The 25,250-nt window shown below is 40.1% G+C and overlaps 1 protein-coding gene across 4 annotated transcripts in view; it reads right to left on the bottom strand.

The window, feature by feature from the left end:
- KIF2A (kinesin family member 2A) overlaps positions 1-25,250 on the bottom strand; it is a 75,644-nt gene that overhangs the window by 25,616 nt on the left and 24,778 nt on the right. For 2 of the 4 annotated variants that reach the window (XM_062212056.1, XM_062212052.1), the window contains exons 2-9: positions 9,677-9,771; positions 9,097-9,216; positions 8,310-8,364; positions 6,924-7,046; positions 6,234-6,334; positions 3,860-3,955; positions 2,622-2,676; positions 1,599-1,761 (exon numbers count right to left, since the gene is read on the bottom strand). In XM_062212056.1, coding sequence (XP_062068040.1) covers positions 1,599-1,761; positions 2,622-2,676; positions 3,860-3,955; positions 6,234-6,334; positions 6,924-7,046; positions 8,310-8,364; positions 9,097-9,216; positions 9,677-9,771 — 808 coding nt within the window. The remainder of the gene's footprint in view (positions 1-1,598; positions 1,762-2,621; positions 2,677-3,859; positions 3,956-6,233; positions 6,335-6,923; positions 7,047-8,309; positions 8,365-9,096; positions 9,217-9,676; positions 9,772-25,250) is intronic. The other 2 variants (XM_062212055.1, XM_062212054.1) reach the window with 2 other exon arrangements.

Genomic DNA, 25,250 nt, shown 5'->3' with positions numbered 1-25,250 from the left:
CATGTGGTTGTTGCTTTTATTCAAATTAATAAAGGAACAGTGGTTTTTCTACTTATACTTGCTGAATTATTTATTTAATGGCAGGTTTAGCTTGTGATTATAAAGTAAATTTAAAGCATGTCATTGTAAAAATTAAAAGGAGTAAAGGAGGGAGGGTAGGGTAAGAAGTATCATTATGATCTTAAAACTGTATTTGTGAAATACATGAAATTTGTTATCTTTGTATAAATAATTTTTTAAAATTTCTTTGAGAGGCAGAGAAAAGAGAGAGATCTCTCCAATCTGCTGGTTCATTCCCCAAAAGTCTAAGAGCCAGAAACTCATTGTCTCCCACATGGGTGGCAGTGTCTCAACCCTTTGAGCCATGCATCACCTGCGCATTAGCAGGAAGCTAGAGCTGGAAACAGTACTGGGATCCCAAACCAGGCACTCAGATATGGGAAGCAGGCGTCCCAAGCAGCATCTGAACCACCACACCAAACACTAGCTCCAGCAATATTTCACATGTAACACCTTCAGTTACAAGGATTTTTATAAATTTTTGTAAGATTTATTTTATTTATTTGAAAGACAGTTACACGGAAAGAGGTAGAGACAGAGAGACATCTTCCATCCACTGGTTCACTCCCCAAATAGCCACAAAGGCCATAGCTGAGCCAATCTGAGGCCAGGAGCCAGGAACCTCCTCCAGATTTCCCATGTGGGTACAGGGGCCCAAGCACCTGGGCCGTCCTCCACTGCTTCCCCAGGCACATCAGCAAAGAGCTGGATTGGAAATGGAGTAGCCGGGACCCGGAATGGCACCTACATGGGATGCTGGTGTTGCAGGCTGGGGCTTTAGTCTGCTGTGCCACAGTGCTGATCCCTTTTATTAACTTTTAATGTTTGGCTTTCTAGTCATTTTTATAAAATAAAAGAGCAGTAAAACATAGCACAAGTAATTGTAAAGATACTTCTAGGTGGATTAAGATAGCAATGCTGCTAAAACAGATCTATTATAATATCAGAAATGAATATTTATAAATTGAATAAAATCTGAAAAAAAAAAATGGGATATCCATGTTTAATACATGTAAGGCTGGAATTGTTTATAAATTGAATATACAAGCATAAAAAAAAATATCACGTACTAAAACTGTCCCTAAGTTTAAGGATGATAAAAACTAGGCAAAATGCAAGAGGATTTACAGAACTTTTTTACTTTAGATGGTTGTACATGTTAAAAAGACTTAGACAAATAGTGATTAATGTGTACCAACAGGTATTTCAAATTTCTTTACTAGTAGAATGATTACAACATAAAAACTAAAATCCTCTACCTACTACATCCCAGTTATATTAACATTTTCCATAAATTTCTTATCCAAATATATGGTGCACATGTGATACATATACGTTAATCAACAACTACCAATGAAAAAACTATGATTTGGGGGTTGCACTACAAAGAATAACTATTAACATTCACTTAGCATTTACTACAATTTCTGCAATTTAAATTTACAATGAAGAAGTTTATTATATCTCCAGAGAGCCATACCAAGAAAACATTGTTTCAGTATGAGAACAAAACTCAGATTTAAAATGAATTTACCTACCTGTAAACCATTTCATTAGGAGCTGAGTCATCAAAGGCATAATCAAAACGAAATGTTTGGTTTTCTAGGTACCTTGTTAAATCTACTTTTTGTTTTGGTTCATGTACCATCACAACATCTTTACTAGGGATTGTGATTACATCAAGATCTTTCATTTGAGTTTCTGAAAGAATAAATGAAAATCAATGCTCAGTGATCTTCACAGCATTTGACTTAGTGTACAAAAATTATTTTAAGAACAATTCAAATACAAACAATATATTTTATAAATGTAAAATCCACAAAAATGCCATTCAGTAAGACAGAATATTTCAATAACAAAGTAAAAAAAAAAAAGTTTTTTTTTTTTTTTCTTCTAAGTGTTTGAAGTTGGGTCCCAGTGAACCACTCTTCCCAGTCCCCACTCACATAGACTCTGACTTATTTTAATCAACAGAAAGTACACATAACTCTGGGTCTCAAGTCTTTTTTTTTTTTTTTTTTAAATAGGCAGAGTAGACAGTGAGAGAGAGAGACAGAGAGAAAGGTCTTCCTTTTTGCCGTTGGTTCACCCTCCAATGGCCGCCGCGGCCAGCGCATCTCGCTGATCCGAAGCCAGGAGCCAGGTGCTTCTCCTGGTCTCCCACGCGGGCGCAGGGCCCAAGCACTTGGGCCATCCTCCACTGCCTTCCCGGGCCATAGCAGAGAGCTGGCCTGGAAGAGGGGCAACCGGGATAGAATCCGGTGCCCCAACCGGGACTAGAACCCGGTGTGCCGGCGCCGCAAGGCGGAGGATTAGCCTGTTAAGCCATGGCGCCGGCCAAAATCAAGATTTTTATGAAGCAAGAACCATGAGTGGAAATAATTCATAGCACTGACAAACCAACAGGTCTAGCCAAAGAAATGTGTAGAACAGTCACGTACATATGAAATGAAAGGACTTATATTTTAACTGTTCCAAACCAACTTTATTTGTGCTAATATCAAAATACATTATGAGTAAGATAAAATCAACCTTGTGTTAGAACGCACTAAGCAGCATACCTTTTTTATTGAGTGGTCGTTTTCTCACACAAACACATATCCTATGTTCATCAATCTAGGAATAAACGATATTTTATTTCAGTGATTATCAACAATTCTATTAAATCCTAACACCTGCCTAACAGAAACGTATTTTTGGTAACTGACACACATTCTTATTTTATTTCTTCTTTTTTCTTTTGCGAACAGTTTTAACAGAGTCAGAACTAAGGAAGAGAGAATAGTTTTATTGGAGTTGGCTAGAAAAATGACAGAGTCACCAATTAGACAAAACTATCAAAAGGGAATGCTGCAGGTTTTAAACAGATTCTGAAGATGATTTCAAAATATGAAAACCTCACTGCTTTAACAAAGGCTCAGATTCTACTTCTGTCACGGGAGAAAAGAGCTTTAGAAGCTGTGGGGTTCTTGTCTTCACGCAAGAAAGAATTCAGATGTGAGACAAAGAATGAAGTACTAAGGTTTTATTGGGGACAGGGCATCCGTCAGAACAAAAGGCACAGATAGAGAGCTCCCAGTCACTCAGACTGCAGGAGAGCAAGGTTACATGGTTGAATGGAGGGAATACACCTGGGGAGGCCAGGCGGCCAGCTCAGCAGAGAGCAGAGGGCTAAGTGCACTAACACACGTTCTATTTATGCTGGGTCAGATGGATTATCCATTCTGAGTACCAATTACTCACAAAAATATCCCCGGTGTAATCAATTCTCATTTTTTAATAGGAAAGGAATTGAGCAGTAAGTGAGAAAAGCATTTTTCCAGCAGGTCTTTCATTCACTGAAGTCTTCAACAACCATCATTTACTACTGAAAGTTAGAAAAACATTTATTTTGAATAATAAGTTAATTAATAGCAAACTAGAACAATGGTAGGAGCTACAGTCCAAGCCAAAGAGGAGATATATTTGAAATTCAAATTAAAGTACAAGTGGTGGTCAGAAAGTATAAGTGGGTTTTCTGACGTGGCTCCTTTAAAAAAGGGTTGATCTTCCCTTCCAAAGGAGGTTTTGCTCTGAAAAGGATGTCCATATCCACTTTTATGCTCTAATATATCAAATTATAGGGGATAAGCATAAATATGTAAGTTTTCTTGATCTTAAAATTTGGGAAATGAACACCCATAAGGAAGGGGAAACTATACAGCTAAAAACAATATAAATTTAGTGAGTATAAGACACGTTATTATTTAGAGCAAAAAAAGAGTCCCAAAACAATCATTTACAAATTAAAGAATCTTACAGGATCTGCTGTTGTTAATGGTCTATAATCCAAACTTCCTCTAAAGTCTCTGATCATACACATAATTTCATAATTCGGATTTGTAGCATCAACATCCTATTAGAAAACAGAATTGATTATAATAATGCTATATGTTGCATTTATGTCATATATGATCTGAAAATTAAAATTGTGGCATTTCTCATGACCAACCCAAAACTCAAACTGAAGGTGTGATCCTATTAACTACAAAAGAAAGATTTCTGATTAAAGCTATCCTCTACCTATTTTAAAAACCTATCTGTTATACATATACTTTAATTATCCTAGAAAATGAAGGAAAAATGGGACCAGTATTGTGGCACAGTGGGTTAAGCTTCTGTCTGCAACACTGACATCTCATTCACAGATGGGCACTGGTTTGAGATTTGGATGATCTGCTTCTGATCTAGCTGCCTGCCAATGCAAGCAGCAGAAGCTGGCTCAGTCTTTGTATCCCTGTACCCACATGGGATACCTGGATGGAATTCCAGGCTCCTAGTTTTAGCATAACATAGCCCTGGTCATCATGGCCATTTGGGGAGTGAATGAGTGGATGGAAAGTATCTTTTTTTTTTCTAACTCTGCCTTTCAAGTAAAGAAATAAAGAAATAATTTTTAAAAAAAAAGGAAAATGGAGAAAAAGAAATAGTGCTCATTTAAGACTGGCAAAGAACTCTAGAAAAGTGGAATTTCTAGAAAAATTCATTTAGAAAAATTCATTTAATCAGTCTTTTTTCAATTTCTTAGACCAGTGTTTCAGCAAAGGAGAAACACAGATTCAGTTGTGTTCGCTTCCTATTTTTGTTGGTCAGTTGAAAAAAAATGTAAGGCATGGGGCTGGCACCATGGCTCACTTGGTTAATCCTCCGCCTGCAGCACCAGCACCCCATATGGGCACCGGGTTCTAGTCCTGGTTGCTCCTCTTCCAGTCCAGCTCTCTGCTGTGGCCCAGGAAGGCAGTGGAGGATGGTCCAAATGTTTGGGCGCCTGCACCTGCTTGGGAGACCAGGAAGAAGCACCTGGCTCCTGACTTTGGATCGGCGCAGTGGCCATTTGGGGGGTGGACCAATGGAAGGAAGACCTCTCTCTCTCTCTCTCTCTCTCATTGTCTGTAACTCTACCTGTCAAATAAACAAATAATATCTTAAAAAAAAAAAAAGTAAGGCATGGTGAAACAGCCCTAAAGTAACAGGAGACAGAACTTAAGGGAAGCAAATGCCAAGATTTTTTTTAAAAGATTTACTTATTTACTTAAAAGTCAGAGTTACAGAGAGGGAGAGGCAGAGGCGGAGATAGAGAAGTCTTCCATCCACTGGTTGACTCCCCAAATGGCTACAAGGGCCAGGACTGGGCCAGACTGAAGCCAGGAGCTTCATCTGAGTCTCCCACATGGGAGCAGGTACCCAAGGACCTGGGCCATTCTCCACAGCTTTTCCAGGCACACTAGTAGAGAGGTGGATTGAAGTGGAGCTTCTGAACACAAACCAGCGTCCATACCTACTATGCCAGATCGTCAGCCCCCAAGTTAATTTTTTAAAGCCTTTAAAGTCCCTGAATGCTAAGATTTAATTTTTTGCTTCAAAACTGAGAAAATGTACTATTAAGTAACAAATAGTAATAGTCAATAGCCTTTCCTAGCCATGAATGAAAAATTACTGAACACTTGAAGAAGCTGTATTTTTTGCACATATTTAGATTTGCTCTGAATGTAAACTAATCAACACTGTTATTGAAACTTACTTTCAATAAACCTTCTTCTAAGAAATATTTCCAACTAATTCTATTGAAAAACAGAATGTGAAGTGAGACTTAAGTGGTCACCAGAAGTCAAAGTATGATGAAGTACCCACAGGAAACACCAGGTGGCATCTGTGCTGACCTATTTTATGCACTATAAAAGCTGATTTATTCAGGTTCACTATTACAGTGGGTACACAACTGAATAACATGACATGTGAACTAGCAGTTTAATACGGTTAAGGGCATTTGAACATATTACTAAATAAACAACCTACGTTTTATTACAGGAAACAAGTTCTAAGAATATAATAGATACAATATTAGCAGTAAGCACAATGGAGGATTTATATGAACAACAAAACTTCTACTATGTGAAGACCTGTAAACGGATTTAAAAAACCCAGCTGTCTCTCCAATTTTTCTATTCTATTAAAACTTTCACTACCACCTAAAGGGAATACTACAGGGACACAATGGAGATCACCTCTCACTATCCAGGACAAATCTGAATTCAAGAATTTCTCCCCTTCCTTTTGACTTTTATCACTTTCTCTGATAGTCTCATCTTTGATTGATGCATGAACAAAAGTAAACACATGTTTATGTTACACACCTGGGCTCTTTTTTCTCTAAGTTCTTGCTGTTGCAGTCTCCTTTTTTCTCGTTTTTCTTGTAATTTTTCTACTTCTTTCACACAATTAGATTTTCTACGTGCTGAAAGAAAAAGATAAGCTATAGAAGTACAAGTATAGTTTTCTTTGTAGAGTACTGTACTTACAAACAAACATTTTATGTGTCACTTCACCACATAGACCAACAAAGAATACAGTGACAACGCATGACTTTAACAATCATGTGAAATTACTTATGAGCTGCTTTTAACAAAACTGGGAACAGGACAGTATACAAATGAGAGTCAAGAAAAAATGACTCAAACATACTGATACATGTCATCTCTTGGTTTGGGATCACAGATTTTTCATTGAAAGGAACAGGAAACACAAGATTTTCTTCTATCTCACTTGAAAAATTATCATCTGGCCAGAATTTTAAATTCAAAGCAAGTTAAATATTCTAATTTTATATTTACAATTTTTTCTCCAAGATGCACATTTGGAAACTCAATTAACAGACTAAGGTAATAAGAAAAAAATTAAATTTTTCACAGTAGTAAAACAAAATCTGCAATCAAGTTTGTAAATGATTCTGTTTACCATTTGGGGACTTTTATATAAAGGTGACCAAGAGAGAATACATGTATGTCTAAAATGACTGAATTCTTTTTGATATGTAATTTACATACAAGGGGGTCCAAATTCCTTTTTTGCAGCTTGAACTGGAGATATATCTGAAACACTACCATTCTGTTGTGCAGAAGAAGACTGTTCAGGAAGCTGACTAGGCCGTGCACGTGCAGAACCAACCACTGTGTGTGAAAAAATTTAAATTAAAGAACAGAAAATTAGTAAAAGTTGACCTTGGTAAAAAGAAGTCACACCTAAAAGAATCTGAAACTTAAATGCTGCATTAGCAGACTGCCAAGTTTCCTACTTATATATGTGTTAAGAGAATATAGGCAGGTTCTGTCCAATAAACTAACATAAACTGAAAGAGGTTTTCAAAATACTATGTGCAGACTTACCTTCCACCAATGCAATTTTAGCTGTAATACTCAACCTGAATAATTTACATAAAAACCAAAGTCAAACATGATTTTTAATAAGCACTTAAAAATTGAGTGACACTATTTAGATATATAGGACACAGAACTGAAAATTCCTTCATTGCTTCCTATATTCCAATTTTATTCTTTACTCCTCAAACATAAATCTTCAGTAGAGAATATAGATATTTCCCAATGTAGATGTTATAAAATTGGAAAAAGGAACCTAAAATTAAATATAAACAACACATTTTACAAAGAAATACAATTTTTCAGAAGACTCAGATAGTCTTTAAAGGAAAGACTTTCTCCTCTACCTCTAAGGTCTCCTCTACTCCCTCTGGCAGTCCTGTTTGATTAGCCAAAGACACACAGAAACATTATCAGAAAGGGTACTTCTGAATGGTTAAATGTAGAAATCAATTACGCTTTACATCTTATGGCTGAATACGGAAGACTTGTAGTTAACTACAATTTATGCCAATCAAACTTCTCTGTAACTGATTCCAAAGCTAACCATTATCCTTTTTTGGAAGCCCTTTAGCCAGAAAATCATGGCAAACGTGAAGATTAAATACATTCTTGGAAAACCTATCAACTGACTCCTTGCCAACTGCTTTCCTTCTCATACACTCTCTTCAAATATACTGAGTAGTTGAAATTAATAAAAGATTACATTTAATGGGGCTTATATTCATCACAGACATTTGTAAGTCATCTTTTGTTATGGACATCACTGCATTAGGATATCAGGAAGATACCACATTTTAAAATGAATCACAGAAATTTAAATGAATAACAACATCAAGAATGTTTTAAGTAATTTTTTAAAATTTACTTTTATTTATTGAAGGCCAAGAGACAGAGAGAGGAAGGCAAAAGAGGGAAAGAAGGAGAGAATGAGATCCTAAGCAACATTCTGAACTCTGTGCCACACACCTATTCCAATATTTACTTTTGATTTCCCTTGTTAAGGACATACTAAGAAGCAGACACGCAACATTAAGAGATAAATTTTTACTTTACCTCTGTTATCTCTTGGGGGAGGGTCATTTTTAATAGAAGCCACAGTCCGTCGATTCTATAAAAGAAAAAAAGTTTGCTCTATTTTTTCCTCTTCATGCCTGTTTACACTTATGTCAGGATTTCATATTCTTTTAATTAAACAAAAAGCAGACACATAGTAAAATAAAATGAAATTGAAAAAAAAAAAAAAAAAAAACCCCACAAAATTTTCTGATGAGTTACTTCCACAGCTATCAAGTCAGGTTCCTTTATATATTTTTCTTCCTCCCCCACACCCAAATAACGTTCAGGAATTAATATGAGCCAGGCCCTGTTCTAAGGACTTATTATTAACTGTGCTTGTGGCGCAGTGGGTTAAAGCCCCAGCTGCAGCGCCAGCATTCCATATGGGTGCCAATTCGAGTTCTGGCTACTCCCCTTCAGATCCAGCTCTCTACTATGGCCTGGGAAAGCAGTGGAAGATGGCCCAAGTCCTTTGGCTTCTGCACCCGTGTGGGAGATCTAGAAGAAGCTCCTGGCTCCTGGCTTCAGATTGGTGCAGCTCCAGCCATTGAGGCCAACTGGGGAGTGAACAGCGGATGGAAGACCTCTCTCTCTCTCTCTCTCTCTTTCTGCCTCTCCTTCTCTCTCTGTGTAACTCTGATTTTCAAATAAATAAATTAATATTTAAAAAAAGCAAACCAATGAATCCTTTAAATCTACTCTTCACAGCATACCAATCTCAAAGCAGTGCACATGTGTACACACACACACACACACTCCTTCCTCTAAATTTCATCACACCAACCTTTACAATTTTGTTTACTTTGGATGAAGATGTTGGAGGTGGAGCCACTTCTGGACTGGGTTCAATTTCTTCATCAGGTACGAGGTCAGGGTTAAGTGAAAAGATGCTTTCCAGGTCAATCTATTTAAAATACATTGATATTGTAAAAGAGTATTTTGACAAATTAATCTTTTATTTTTGAAATAAATTTAGACAGAGTAATTCTTAAATGAGTCTAGCCTAATGAACGGCATTGCTTTGCAAAATAATTATTTATAGTTTATATATATTTAAAATATATCTCTTAAAATAGTACATAGTCTGATAATATAAATAGCTAACACAGTGACGAACAGAATCAATTAATTTTACAGTATCTTTCAAATGTTTTGAGTTGGGTTAAAACAGTATATTTCATCTAGTATTACAGGAGTGACATGTGCAATTACAAAAGGTATGTAAGAAAGAATCTGACTGAAAATTTTAATCATTTCAAAATTTTCAAGAAATTATAAAGAATACATATACTATATGAAAGTTACACATTTTTGTGTTTTCTTGACTGCAGGACTACAAATAAAATTTAACTCCATGATCATACCTCTTTGCCTTTTGTATCTCCATTTTCTATCCATTCAACAGTTACACTTTCATTATCTTCATTTAAAGATGTTACCATTGCTTGATGTATTCGGCCTAAGTTGGAATAAAATACACATTTTTAAAGCTACAAATTATGGCATTCCTAAACACTGTCAAATATATTTTTATAACTTAAAAAAATTATTTACTAAATGACTACAGAACACAGAAAAAATCATAAGCCAATTTAATACTATACTTAGATATTTTCACTCATTTTTAAAAAATTATTTTTTATCCTATACTGTGCAAACTGATGAGATTGTTTTATATATTCTCAAAATATTCATTTGAAAGGCAGTGTGACAGAGAGCTAGGTAAGAGACAAAGAACAAGAGATCTTTGATCTGATGGTTCACTCCTCAAATAGCCAGAAAGGCAGGGGCTGGGCTAGTCCAAAGCCATGAGCACCACCCAAGTCTCCCACATGGAAGGGGCCCCAGTACTTGGCTCATCTGCTCCTTTCCCAGGCATACCAGCAGGGAGCTGGATCCTGAACCAGGGCTTTGATATGGGATATCAGAGCTCATGTGCACCTTAGGAGGCACTAGGTGATTGCTTGAGTAACTGGGACACTGCTGCTCTTGTGTGAGACCTGAACTGAGTTCTAGGCTCCTGGCTTCAGCCTGATAAGCTTCAGCTAGCTGTTGTGGGCATTTGAGGAGTGAAACAGTGGATGGGATATTTCGGTGTTTCTGCCTTTAAAGTAAAAAATAAAATTTTAAAAAAATCAAATGTTCTCTTTTAGATGTCATCTATCTAAATCTATTCTACTCCTTACTTGCCTGACCACTCCAGTCTTAGCATCTGAGGAGACAAGATGTTAATAAACTTGGCTTTCCCACTCTTAAAAGACTGTATATCTTGGCCGGCGCCGCGGCTCAATAAGCTAATCCTCCGCCTTGAGGCGCTGGCACACCGGGTTCTAGTCCCGGTCGGGGTGCCGGATTCTGTCCCGGTTGCTCCTCTTCCAGGCCAGCTCTCTGCTGTAGCCCGGGAGTGCAGTGGAGGATGGCCCAACTGCTTGGGCCCTGCACCCGCATGGGAGACCAGGAGAAGCACCTGGCTTCTGCCTTTGGATCCTTCACCAGCCACAGTGGCCATTGGAGGGTGAACCAACGGCAAAAGGAAGACCTTTCTCTCTCTCTCTCTCATTGTCCACTCTGCCTGTCAAAAATAAATAAATAAACAAATATTTTTAAAAAATGATTGTATATCTTACTGGTTAACAACTATAGAGCTGGGACCAGTGCTGTGGCATAGTAGGCTAAGCCTCCGCCTGCAGAGCCCATATGGGTGCCAGTTCGTGTCCCAGATGCACTTCTCCCGATACAGCTCTCTGCTGTGGCCTGGGAAAGCAGTGGAAGATGGCCCAAGTGTTTGGGCTTCTGCACCTGCATAGGAGACCCGGAAGAACTATCTGCTCCTGGCTTTGGATTGGCCCAGCTCCTGACATTGTGGCCATTTGGGGAGTAAACCAAGCAATGGAAGACTTTTCTCTCTGTCTCTCCCTCTCTGTAATTGTACCTCTCAAATAAATAAATTTTTAAAAAATACTAGATAGCTAAATAATAATTTTAAATTATTACCTAATATTCCATTTCGTTTATCACAAGAATGTTAATCTTTTTGTTTTTAATGTTTTCAAGGTTCGTTCCCAGGAGATTTTTAATTATTATTATTATTTATTTATTTATCTGAGAGGGGGGAGAGAGAGAGACCCTTCCCAAGTGCCTGTATTTGCTAGGACTGGACTTGATTCAAAGCTGGGAGCTAGTAACTTGACCTAGGTGGTGGGAAACCAATCACTTGAGCCTTCATTGCTGGATTAACAGGAAGCCACTGAAGTCAGGAGTCAGGAGTCAGAAGCCACCCCTAACCTGACACTCTCATGTGAGACATGAGAATCTTAACTGCTACCCTAAATGCCCACCCTGCAATTTTTTTACTATTACATACAATGCTGTAAATTATCCTAAAGTAAATTATAAGTATCCTAAGGATTTCATTAGGAAATTCATATGAAAATTTCGTGATAAACATTTTATTAGGTTATATTGAAGATACAGATATAGACAGTTCCTCCTTTTGCTGACTGCTAAATAGAAGAATAAGTGGAAATTGATGAAATAAGTAAAAATGTACATGTTTATGGATTTGTTCTAAGGAAATAATTGACAAGTGTATAACAACAGATATATAGTAGTTTTCATTGCATTTTTTTTTAAAGATTTATTTATTTACTTGAAAGTCAGAGTTACACAGAGAGAAAAGGATAGAGAGAGAGAGAGAGAGAGGTCTTCTGTCCGCTGGTTCACTCCCCAATAGGCTGCAATAGCCGGAGCTGCTCCAATCCAAAGCCGGGAGCCAAGAGACTCCTCCAGGTCTCCCATACGGGTGCAGGGGCCCAAAGACTTGAACCATCTTCTACTGCTTTCCCAGGCCATACCAGAGAGCTGGATCAGAAGCGGAGCAGCCGGGACTCAAACCAGTGCCCATATGGGATGCTAGCACTATAGGCAGCAGCTTTACCTGCTACATCACAGCACCGGCCCCTGTTTTATTTATTTATTTTTTTTAAGAGAGGGAAGGCCTCAGCTATGCAAACCACTTTTTTTTTTTTTTAAGATAGATTTATTTATTTATTTATTTGAAAGGCAATGTCACAGAGAGGCAGGGTAGAGAGAGAGGTCTTCCATCTGTTGGTTTACTCCCCAGATGGCCACAATGGCAGGAGCTGGGCCAATCCAAAGCCAGGAGCTTCCTCTGGGTCTCCCACGCAGGTGCAGGGGTCCAAGCACTTGGGCCATCTTCTACTGCTTTCCCAGGCCATAGGAGAGAGCTGGATCGGAAGTGGAACAGCCAGGACTTGAACTGTCGTCCATAAGGGATGCTGGCACTGCAGGCGCTGGCTTACCCACTATGCCACAGCGCTGGCCTCAGTTAAAAAACAATGCAATGAATACTACTATATATCTGTTATTATACACTTGTAAATTATTTCCTTATTTCTAAGGAAATTAGAAAAATTATTCATTCAATTATTTCCTTAGAAATAAGGAAATAATTTCTGGACACAGAAAATCTTCACATCACAATGCAGATCTGAAATCCAAGAAAGGAAGGGGATTTGAAGCAGACTGGGTAGAGAAAGCCTCAGACCTTGATGCAGATCTGAGCAAGCTTGGCCAACCCAGCAGGGAGCTCTGGAGCAGACTGCCCCTTAGAGGTCCTGCACTGGCCAAATTGATATGCCCTCCCTCTTCAGCGCTTTGTTGGAGGCTTCCCAAGAAATGTAAAGCCTGCCCCTAAAAGCTAAGGATCCATAAGGCACTAACAGCTGGAAGCTGTCAGGTATCCCTACTCCCTGAAAATGATGTTCTTTCTTAGAGGGACATCGTAACAGCATATCCACATAGTTGCCAGAGAATGAAAAAGAATGAATTCAATTAGTAGTGAAAATGAAGGGTGAACCCCAAAGAGCCAGGAGAAACCCTATCACACTCTGTGAGGAGGAGCCACAAATGCTGCCTCAAATCCTGCCTCAATCATTTTCCGCACAACTTGAGGAGTAAGGCTGAGACCTAGCAGCCACCTTTACCTTTACCGCCTCAGTTACTTCCCAACAAGAACCAGCAGGGGACAAGACTACTGCAAGGAAGGTTTTGGGAAAAGTGAAAGGGATTAATATAAGACCATGATACGAATTCAACAACATGAAGGAAAGCATTTGAACCCAGGCTAAAAATATTTGAACATCAGATTAAATAATCCTCAGCAGGAAACTGAGAGGTGGTGAATGAGGCTGTTGAGGAAGAATGTGGAGATGAGTCCCCAGGCAATCAGCAAAAGAATTTCAAAGTAACAAGAATGAGGGAAACTGTGCAGATTCCAAAAGGCAAGACCATATCATTGCTACTCTTAGGCATTTACCACAGTATTCCAACCTTCCTGGGCAACCAGGAGTCACTTAGGATACTGATAATTTGGTGTGCAAAAAACGGTAGACCACTGGGGCAAAGTTATCCCTGAGAAATTGTAAGCTATGGTCTTGTATCCAAAGACAGCACAGAGAGATTGGTAGTGATAGAATAAAGAAAATCAAAGAGAAACCACCCCACTTGAGCAGTCTGTTCAACACTGGAACCTCCACAACTTCAATTGCCAAGGCAGACACCCAGAAAGCCTAACTACCATGAACAGGGTCAAAAGCAGCCTGATCCGCTAGTCAAGACTCAACTAAATAGATGCTGAGCAGGGGAGGACTGAGAATATGTTGTCTTATTTCTGTTAGAATCTAATCTCCAAGACCGGTGCTGAGGCACAGAAGGTTAAGGCTCTGCCCGCAATGCTGGCATCCCATATGGGCACTGGTTTGTGCCCTGGCTGCTCCATTTCTGATCCAACTCTCTGCTAATGAGCCTGAGAAGGCAGCGGAAGATGGCTCAAGTGCTTGGGCCCCTGCACGAACACAGGAAAACTTGAAGAAGCTCCTGGCTCCTGGCTTCGGCCTGGCCCAGCCCAAGCTGTTGTGGCCATTTGCGGAGTAAACCAGCAGATGGAGGATCTCTATCTGTCTCTCTTCTCTTTCAAATAAATCAATAAATCTTTTATTATTATTATTTTATTTTTTGACAGGCAGAGTGGACAGTGAGAGAGAGAGAGACAGAGAGAAAGGTCTTCCTTTTACCGTTGGTTCACCCTCCAAAGGCTGCTGCGGCCGGCGCACCGCGCTGATCTGAACCAGGAGCCAGGTGGTTCTCCTGGTCTCCCATGGGGTGCAGGAGCCCAAGCACTTGGGCCATCCTCCACTGCAATCCCGGGCCACAGCAGAGAGCTGGACTGGAAGAGGGGCAACTGGGATAGTATCCGGCACTCCCACCGGGACTAGAACCCGGTGTGCCGGCGCCACAGGCGGAGGATTAGCCTATTGAGCTGTAGCACCAGCCTGCGAGGATGTTAATAAGACTATTACAGATCTACAACTTAACTCAGAAACAAATCACCGTTGGAAATATCTTTTCTTAGAACCTGGGATAATCCTCCCATATACTATTCCTCCAAATACTATTCCATTTCTCTGGTACATTGGAGAAAATTCCTGTATTCTATCTTCACTAACTCACTGTCCTTTGGTACTCTGAGTCCCCATTTACTCTACTGTGAATTAAATCTTGTATTGCCTCATTAAAAAAAAAGAAAAAAAATCCCAAACACTTGTGAACCAATTACCAGCCAGGTTAAAAAACAATACTTTTAGACTCCATATACCCATCTCCCTAACTGAATATCCCTCTCAGGGGCAACTGCTACGCTATGTTTAAGGCACTATACTCTAGCTTTTCTTCAAATTTACCACCTATAAATGTACAGCGTGTGTGTGCCCATGCACGTGCGCGCACACACACACACAGGCATACACACACGAAACATAAGAGTTCACCTACTTTAAAAAAAATAGATGCTGGGCACTGCATCCACGTGTAGACCAAGAAGCTCCTGGCTCCTGGCCCAGCTCTGGAGCATTGTGGGCATTTGGGGAGTGAACCAGCAGAAGGAAGACCTTTCTTTCTTTCTTCCCCTCTGTAACTCTACATCTCATATAAATAAAATTAAAAAAAAAAAACAAAACAAAACAAACAAAAAAAAACACAACAACCCATGAACTAACATTACACAGATTCAAGCACTTGGGCCATCTTCTACTGCTTTCCCAGGCCACAGCAGAGAGCTAGATTGGAAGAGCTGCCAGGACTAGAACCAGTGCCCATATGGGATGCCAGCACCACAAGAGGATTAACCTGCTGTGCCACAGCACCAGCCCCAGACTTGTTTCTATCAACATTTTTTCTGAGATTCGTTGTATGAGTGTATAACCACTATATATAAAATATACATATATATATATATATATAAGCATAACTCATTTTACTACTGTATAGTATTTCATGGCATGAATATCCCAAAGTTTACTCATCTACTCCACTGTTGATGGACATTTGAGGTTTTTGTTTTGTTTTTGCTATTAAGAACAGTGTTGGGGCCAGCGTCTGGCACAGTGGGCTAAGCAGCTGTCTGCAATGAAAGCATCCCACATGGGCGCCAGCTGAATCCCAGCTGCTTCCTTCTTATTCAGCTTCCTACTAACATGCCTGGAAAAGCAGCAGGGGACAGCCTAAGCACCTGCTCTCCTGCACCAGTGTGGGAGACCTGGATGTAGCTCCTGGCTTCTAGCTTTGGCCTGGCCCAATCCCAGCCCTTGTGGCCATCTGGGGAGTAAACACGATATCTCTGTCTTTCTCTCTCTGTAACTGCCTTTCAAGTAAGTTTCTAAAAAATCTTAATAAGTGCCGGTGCTGTGGTGTGTAGGTTAAGCATCTGTCTAAGGCACCAGCATACCATATGGGCACTGGTTTGAGAGCTGGCTGCTCCACTTCCAATCCAGCTCCTGCTGATGGCCTGGGAAAGCAGTAGAAGACCACCCACACGCTTGGGACCCTGCACCTTCATGGGAGATCCAGAAGAAGTTACTGGCTTCAGCCTGGCCCAGCTCTGGCTGTTGCAGACATTTGGGGAATGAGCCAGAGAATGGAAGACCTCTCGCTGTCTCTGTCTCTGCCTCTTAAGTAAATAAATAAATCTTTTTTAAAAATTTAATAAAAAAAGTATTACAGGATTCCAAGATGGCCCCATAGGGAAAAGACATAGTGCTTTAGACAAAGGGAAAACATCATGAGAACAGTGGAAGAACTGCATCCCCAGGGGGGAGCTGGAGAGAACTATGCAGTGGAGCCGAGGAAGGTGCAGACATGGCGCAGTGAGCACGGATGCCACACGTGACCACTACGGTCAAGAGCTGGAGGACACGCCAGCTTTGGAGAGCGACGTGAGAAGACTGCAGCAGCCCTTGCCACCGGTGATACTGCCCGAGGGAGAGCCTTGCGGACCACACTCTCAGTCTGGCCTGGAGCCCTAACAGAGGGCAGGGTGCCCACCTAATCCAGTAAAGGAAAAGCACATTTCTTTTTCCCCAGCACCCAACAAGGGCACCTGTCAACTGATGGGGAAAAGGCATTATTTTGACACCAGTAGTGGCTATTGAAGCTCTTGTGCATGTGTGTGATCAGGGAGTTGTAACAGAGGGAAAAGTCTGCATTTCCCACTGACTTTGAGTCTGGCTGAGAAGGTTGAGAGGTGGCTGGGCACCCACTTAGGAATGTGAGGAGCCCCATCTTCTCAACATATCACAGGTTCTAGAGCTCACTCAAACTGCCAAGGCAGAGAATCCAGAGGCAGTTGGCTCTGGGAACATCTCTGCTCTCTGTGTGGTTGGAACAGGCTAGTGGGGCAAAGATCCTCTGCATCCCGTGTCTGTGGGAGCCTTGTGTGCTGTGATTGTGGGAACCCTTCACAACAGAGTGCATCGTGTAGTTGGATCTCCAGGCAATATTGGGTCCATGGCTGGAGACTCAGAGCTCCCTGCCTGCCTGGAGTGGATCACTGCAGATGGATCCATGTTCACACTGAGGACTGCACAGATCCTTTATGCAGTTCATGAGGCAGTGTGGTGAGTGCTAGACCCACTGTGAGCTAACCCCAGGCACTGATCACCTTGGAAGAGAGGAGGTGAGGGTGTGACTATGCCTACAGAAGTGATCGGACCCTCCCCACTGCAGACAATAGATGAGTTCTACCACGCCCAACTTAGGAGTCACCCTAGATACTCTGCCCACCCTAGATCACTGCCCAGAGCTCCCTAGACACACCCAGCACACACCTCTAGGTATTCGCAGAAGGAGTAGACACTCCACTAAGCTACAGAGGCATAGTTCAAAGAAAAAATACATCAAAGGAGAAAACCAAGTACTTCCACAAAAGCCTGAAAATAAACACAGAAATTCAAGAAACAGGAATAAGGAAGATAACATGACTCCCCCAAAGGAACACAACATTTTCATATTAGAATGTGAAGACGAAGAGATTGATGAAATGCCTGAAAAGGAGGAGGCGGAGGCAGAGGCAGAGGCGGAGGTGGAGGCGGAGGAGGAGAAGATTGGAAAGTAAGGGACATCCGAGTATACAAGGCACACAGAACTCCCAACAGACACAATCAGAAAAATCTCCACCATGACACACTGTAGTCCAACTTTCAACAGTAAAACATTTTAAAAAGATCAGAAAATGTGCACTAGAGAAATGCCAAAGGATCTTCAATTAAAACTTATAGCTGATTTTTCAGCAAAAACCTTACAGGCTAGGAGAATGAAGAGACATAGTCCAAGTCTCAAAAGAAAAAAACTGTCAACCCAGAATTTCGTACCCTGCAAAGCCATCATTTATGAATGAAGGTGAAAGAAAGACTTTCTGTAACAGAAACTGAAACAATTTTGTTACCACTTTTCCAACCTTATAATGCTTAAGGATGTGCTACACACAGAAACACCAAAAAATAGTCATCATTATGAAAGAATGTGAAGGCAGAAAATCTCCTAGAAAAGTATAAAGGAAATCCAAAGCAAACTATTGGAATATCTATGGAAAAATGTCAGGGCCAAGTAGTTACTTATCAATAGTAACCTTGAATATAAATGGCCTAAATTCTCCAATGAAAAGATAGACTGGCTGAATGGATTAAAAAGCCAGACCCATCTATTTGCTACCTACAAGAAACACACCTCTCCAAGAAAGACACAAGACTGAAAGTGAAAGGATAGTAAAAGACATTCCATGATAATAGAAACCAAAAAAGAGCAGGTGTAGCCATCCTAATATCAGACATAATAAACTTTAAAACAAAAATTGTTAAAGGAGACAAAGACAGGCATTATGTAATGATTAAGGGGACAATTCAGCAGGAAGATGTGACAATAGTAAATGTATATGCACCCAATGCCAGGGTGCCTGGCTGTTTAAAACAAATGTTGTGTTTTTTTTTTTTTTTTTTTTTGACAGGCAGAGTGGATAGTGAGAGAGAACGACAGAGAGAAAGGTCTTCCTTTGCCATTGGTTCACCCTCCAATGGCCGCTGCGGCCGGCACATCTCACTGATCCGAAGCCAGGAGCCAGGCACTTCTCCCGGTCTCCCACGCGGGTGCAGGGCCCAAGGACTTGGGCCATCCTCCACTGCCTTCCCGGGCCATAGCAGAGAGCTGGCCTGGAAGAGGGGCAACCAGGATAGAATCCGGCACCCCAACTGGGACTAGAACCCGGTGTGCCAGCGCCGCAAGGCGGAGGATTAGCCTGTTAAGCCACGGCACTGGCCAAAACAAATGTTAAAAAAAAAGTTAGTGGATCTAAAGGGAGACATGGACTCCAATACAACAGTAATGGGGGACTTCAACACCCCACTTTGATCAACAGACAGAAAATCAACAAAGAAACAACAGAGCTAAACTACACTATAGACCAAATGGACCCAACAGATATCCACAAAACTTTTCATCCCACTGTTGTATAATACACATTCTTTTATTATTATTATTTTTTGAAAGGTAGAGTTACAGACAGTGAGAGAGAGAGACAAAGGTCTTCCTTTTCCGTTGGTTCACCCCCCAATGGCCGCTGTAGCCGGCACTGCGCCAATCCAAAGCCAGGAGCCAGGTGCTTCTTCCTGGTCTCCCATGCGGGTGCAGGGCCCAAGCACTTGGGCCATCCCCTACTGCTTTTCCAGGCCATAGCAGAGAGCTGGACTGGAAGAGGAGCAACTGGGACTAGAACCGGTGCCCATATAGGATGCTGGCACCGTAGAAGGAGGATTAACCAAGTGAGCCATGGCACCGGCCCAAATATACATTCTTTTCATCAGTGCATGGAACTTTCTTTCTCTAGGACAGACCAAATGCTAGGCCATAAAGCAAGTCTCAGCAAATTCAAAAAAACTGAAATCATGCCATGCATCTTTTCTGACCACAAGGGAATGAAGCTGGAAATTAACAACTCAAGAATCTCTAGAAAATATACAAACACAGGGAGACTGAACAACACACTCCTGAATGTACAGTGGGCCACAGAAGAAATGAAAAGGGAAATGAAAAAATTCCTGGAACAAATGAAGATGACAAAATGACATATCAAAACGTGGGATACAGCAAAAGCAGTGTTAAGAGGGAAGGTTATAGCAACTGGTGTCTACATCAAGAAATTGGAAAGGTGGGGCCGGTGCCATGGCTCACTTGGCTAATCCTCTTCCTGTGGCGCCAGCATACCATATGGGCACCAGGCTCTAGTGCCGGCTGCTACTCTTCCAGTCCAGCTCTCTGCTGTGGCCCGGGAGGACAGTGGAGGATGGCCCAAGTGCTTGGGCCCTGAACCCACCTGGGAGACCGGGAGGAAGTACCTGGCTCCTGGCTTCGGATCAGTGCAGCGTCAGCCGTAGCAGCCATTTGGGGAGTGAACCAACAGAAGGAAGACCTTTTTCTCTGTCCCTCTCTCTCTCGCTAACTCTGTCAAATAACTAAATAAATAAAAAGGAAATTGGAAAGGTACCAAATAAATGAGCTATAAATGCACCTCAAGGGCCTAGAAAACCAACAATAAAGCAAACTCAAAATGTTAGGAGGAAAGGGATAATTAAAATTAGATAATTCCAATTAATAAAATCCAAGATGAAAAAGGAGATGCAACAACTGATACCACAGAAATAAAAAGAACTATCAGGAATTACTACAAACAGCTACATTAAAACAAATCGAAAAATCAAGAAGGAATGGACAGATTCATGGACACCAAATATCATCTACCAAATACAAGTTATGAAGACAGAAAACCTAAACAAACCAATAACCAAAAACAGAGATTGAATCAGTAATAAAACCCTCCTAACAAAGAAAAGCCCAGTACTGGATGCCTTCACTACTGAATTCTACCAGACTTGTAAAGAACTAATTCCAATTCTTCTCCAGCTATTCAACACAATTGAATGAGAGAGAATCCTCAAACACCTCCTACTGAGGCCAGCATGACCTTAATTCCAAAACCAGAAAAAGATACAACACTGAAAGAGAACTATAGACTAATATCACTGATGAATATAGATGTAAAAATTCTCAACAAAATACCAGCCAATCAAATCCAACAAAACATTAGAAAGACAATTCACCTGGACCAAATGTGATATATCCCTGGTATGCAGGGATGGTTCAACATACACAAATCAATAAATGTGATAAATTACATTAACAAATTAAAGAATAAAAACCATATAATGATCAATAGATGCAGAAAAAGCATTTGATAAAATAGAACATACTTTCATAATAAAAACCATAACCAAATTGGGTACAGAAGGAACATTTCTCAACACAAGGCAATTTATGACAAACCCACAGCCAGGATCTTATCAGATGGGGAAAAACTTATCCTATCAAATGGGGAAAGAAGTATTTCCACTAAGACCCAGAACCATACAAGGATGCCCACTTTCACCACTGCTATTCAATGCAGTCCTGTAAATTAAATTTAGCCAGAAGCATCAGGCAAGAAAAAGTAATCAAAGGGATACAATTTGGAAAGCAGGAAATCAAACTATCCCTGTTTGCAGATGACATGATTCTATATATAGAAGAACCAAAAGAGTCCAGTAAGAAAATACTGGAACTCATAAAAGTTTGGTAAAGTTGCAGGATATAAAATTAACACACACAAATCAATAGCTTTTGTATACACATACAATGCCATGGGTGAGAAAGAACTTCTAAGATCAATCCCATTCGTTCACAATAGCTACAAAAAAATTAAATACTTTGGAATAAAATTAACCAAGGAGGAAAAAGACCTCTATGATGAAAATTACAAAACATTAAAGAAAGAACTAAGTGGCCAGCATTGTGGCGTAGTGGGTAAAGCTGTCAGGTGCAGTGCTAGCATCCCCTATGGGCACCAGCAGTTCGAGTCCCGGCTGGTCTACTTCCAATTCAGTTCTCTGCTTTGGCATGGGAAAGCAGTAGAAGATGGCCCAAGTCCTTGGGCCCCTGTACCTGCGTGGAAGACCCAGAAGAAGCTACTGGCTCCTCGCTTTGGATCGGCGCAGCTCTGGCCATTGTAGCCATTTGGGGAGTGAACCAGTGAATAGAAGACCTCTCTCTCTCTCTGCCTCTCTGTCTCTCTGTGTAACTCTTTCAAATAAATAAATAAATCTTAAAAAAAAAAAAAAAAAGGAAAGGACTAAAAGACACAAAGAAATGGAAAAATCTTTAAAGTTGTAGATTGTTAGAATTTATATCACCAAAAGCAATTTACAGATTCATGCAATCCTAGTCAAAGCATCAACAACATTCTCAGATCTAGGAAAAAAATATGTTAAAATGCATATGGAAACACGAGAGATCTCCAAACAGCTAAAGCAATCTTTTTTACCCCGAGAAATGGGGGGGGGGGGGGGGAGGGGATCTTCCATCCACTGCTTTCCCAGGCCCCATCTAATGCAATCTTAAACAACAAAAACAAAGCTGGAGGCATCATAATACCAGATTTCAAGGCATACTACAGGGCAGTTAATATCAAAACAGTCTGATTATGGCACAAAAACAGACATGTAAACCAACAGAACAGTCTCTTCAACAAATGGTGCTGGAAAAATTAGATTTCCACATGCATAAGTATGAAACAAGACCCCTAACTATATCGTACACAAAAATCAACTCAAAATGGATCAAAGATCTAAATCTATGACCTGATACCATCAAATTTCTAGAGGAGAACATTGGGGAAACTCTGCAAGACATTAGCATATGCAAAGACTTCTTGGAAAAGACCCCAGAAGCACAGGCAATCAAAGCCAAAACTGACAAATGGGATTATATCAAGCTGAAAAGCTTCTGTACTGCAAAGGAAACACTCAGCGATGTGAAGAGGCAAATGACAGAATGGAAGAAAATATTTGCAGACTATGCAACTGATAAAGGATTAACATCCAGAATCTATAAAGAGCTAAAGAAACTCAGTAACAACAAAACAAACAATTAAGAAATGAGCAGTTTAAGAAATAGGCAAATGACTTGAACAGGTGGCATTTTTCAAGAGGAAATTCAAATAGCCAAAAGACACATGAGAAAATGCTCAAGGTCACTAGCCATCAGGGAAATGCAAATCAAAACCACAATGAGGTTTCACCTCATCTCAGTTAGAATGGCTCTCATACAGAAATCAATGAACAATAAATGCTGGGGACAATGTGGGGAAAAGAGTACCCTAATCCACTGTTAGTGGGAATGTAAATAAGAACAGCCATTGTGGAAGACAGTACGGAGGTACCTCAGAAAGCTGAAAATAGATATAGCAATCCCACTTCTGGGAATTTACCCAAGGGAAATTAAATCAGCATATGAAAGTTATCTATACTCCCATGTTTACTGCAGCTCAATTCACAATAGCTAATATACAGAATCAACCCAGAAGTCTTTCAACTAATTCCTGGATAAAGAAATTGTGTTATACATATATAGTATGGAATACTACTCAGCTGTAAAAAAGAAATCCTGCCTTTTGTAACAAAATGAATGCAACTGGAAACCATTATACTTAGTGAAATAAGCCAGCCCCCAAAAGACAAATACCCTGTTTTCCCTAATCTGTGGTAACTACTAGAGTACCTAAAATGTAATGTATAAGAGTGAAACTGACAAAACTCTACTTGTAAAATAAAAAAAGAAAAAAAAGAAAAGGCCGGCGCCATGGCTCATTTGGCTAATCCTCTGCCTGCAGCGCGGGCACCCCGGTACTAGTCCCGGTTACTCCTCTTCCAGTCCAGCTCTCTGCTGTGGCCTGCGAAGGCAGTGGAGGATGGCCCAGATGCTTGGGTCCCTGCACCTGCATGGGAGACCGGGAGGAAGCACCCAGCTCCTGGCTTCGGCCAGCCATGGCGGCCATTAGGGGAAGTGAACCAAAGGAAGGAAGACCTTTCTCTCTGTCTCTGTCTCTAACTCTACCTGTCAAAAAAACACAAAAAACCAAAAAAAGAGTGAAACTAACATTTTGAGATTCAATGATTATTTATAGCCCTCATCTCTATTGTTGAGGACAGTGTTTTTTCTTTTTACTATCTGTTGAACTCTCTACTTAGTGTAGGGTTAATCTTATGACTATAAAGTAAACTGAAAGTAAATCATTGTAAAAATTCAGAGGGAATAGAGAGGAAGGAGAAGGAAGGGTAGGGGCATGGGTGGAAGGGAGGGTAGGGTGTTATCACTATGTTCCTAAGTCTGTATATATGAAACACATGAAATGTGTTTACCTTAATGTTTTATAAAAATTAACAAAATATTTTCAACACATAACTAGAAAAAATTTTTTTCAAAATAGCAGCGCTATGGGCATTCTTATATATGTACTCTGGTACAAATGTACAAGAATTCCTCTGGGGTATATTAAAAAATAAATTCAGAATACTAGAATTTATACACATAAAACTTCTCTAGTTAGTTTCATGTTATTTCTTATCATGCTGAATGTACAGTGATTTGCAATTCCATTAGCAATTACCTTTCATCTACAATAATGCCTAATGGTTGTCAGATTCAACATATAGTGCTTGGAATTCCATTCAGGTCTCCCACATGGTGGCAGAGACTCAAGTACTATGGCTATCATCTGCTACCTTCCAAAGTACATTAGCAGGAAGTGCTAATACTGGTTCAAAAGCAGAGTTGTGGAGACTCAAATCAGGTACTCCATTACAGGATGCAGGTGTTGCAAGTGAAAGCTTAACCTGTTGTACTGTAATGCCTGCCCCAGGTTTGTTTATTAATACATATCTCTATTCTTGACCCAAAATTAGTCTTAATTACTATTACAACTTATTAATAAGCCTTGCTATCAGCTAGAACAAGACAACAACCATCCTGCCTTACTATTGTTCTTCTAAGTTTCTTTGATCCTCTTGGCCTTTTGCATATGTATGTGTAAATTTGAGAGGCAAAAAGAGACCAAGATCTTCTAACTGCTGATTTGCTCCTCAAATGCCCAAAATAGCCAGGGCTGGAATGGGCTGAAGCCAGAAGATAGGAACTCAAATCCAGGTATCTCAGTAACACAGTTACTTGAGTCATCACTGCTGCCTCCCATGGTCTGAATTAGGAAGAAGCTAGCATAAGGAGCTGCCCACGCATTCAACCCAGGTACTTCAATAAGGAGTGTGAGTGTCTTAACACCACACACACACATACACACTTTTTAAAAACATGTACATACATATAAGCCTTAGAATCAGCCTGACAAATTTCAACAAAACTAACAATAACAATACTAATGGAGATTCTGATTGAAACTGAGTTTAGTATTTTATTTTAGCTTTCAGCATTATTAAGAATACAACAGCCTGATTAGATTTTGCTGTCATGGTTTAGTCAGTGTTGTAAAATGCTTCTTTAAGGAGAATTTCTCCCTTTCCAAACTCTGCACTATAGTTAGTGTAAAATTAGTTTTTGAACATTGACTGTTTGGTAGGTATTGGTTAAAACCATTTTGGCTTTGGGCGCTGTGAGAAAATTCAAATTCCTTTAATTACAATTAATAACAACCTTTATTTTTTGAGTTTA

This window comes from Lepus europaeus, chromosome 15 (genome assembly GCF_033115175.1).
Source record: "Lepus europaeus isolate LE1 chromosome 15, mLepTim1.pri, whole genome shotgun sequence".
Classification (NCBI taxonomy): domain Eukaryota; kingdom Metazoa; phylum Chordata; class Mammalia; order Lagomorpha; family Leporidae; genus Lepus; species Lepus europaeus.
The sequence above is the reverse complement of the archived record's forward strand: the minus strand, read 5'-3'. Positions and strand labels throughout refer to the sequence as shown.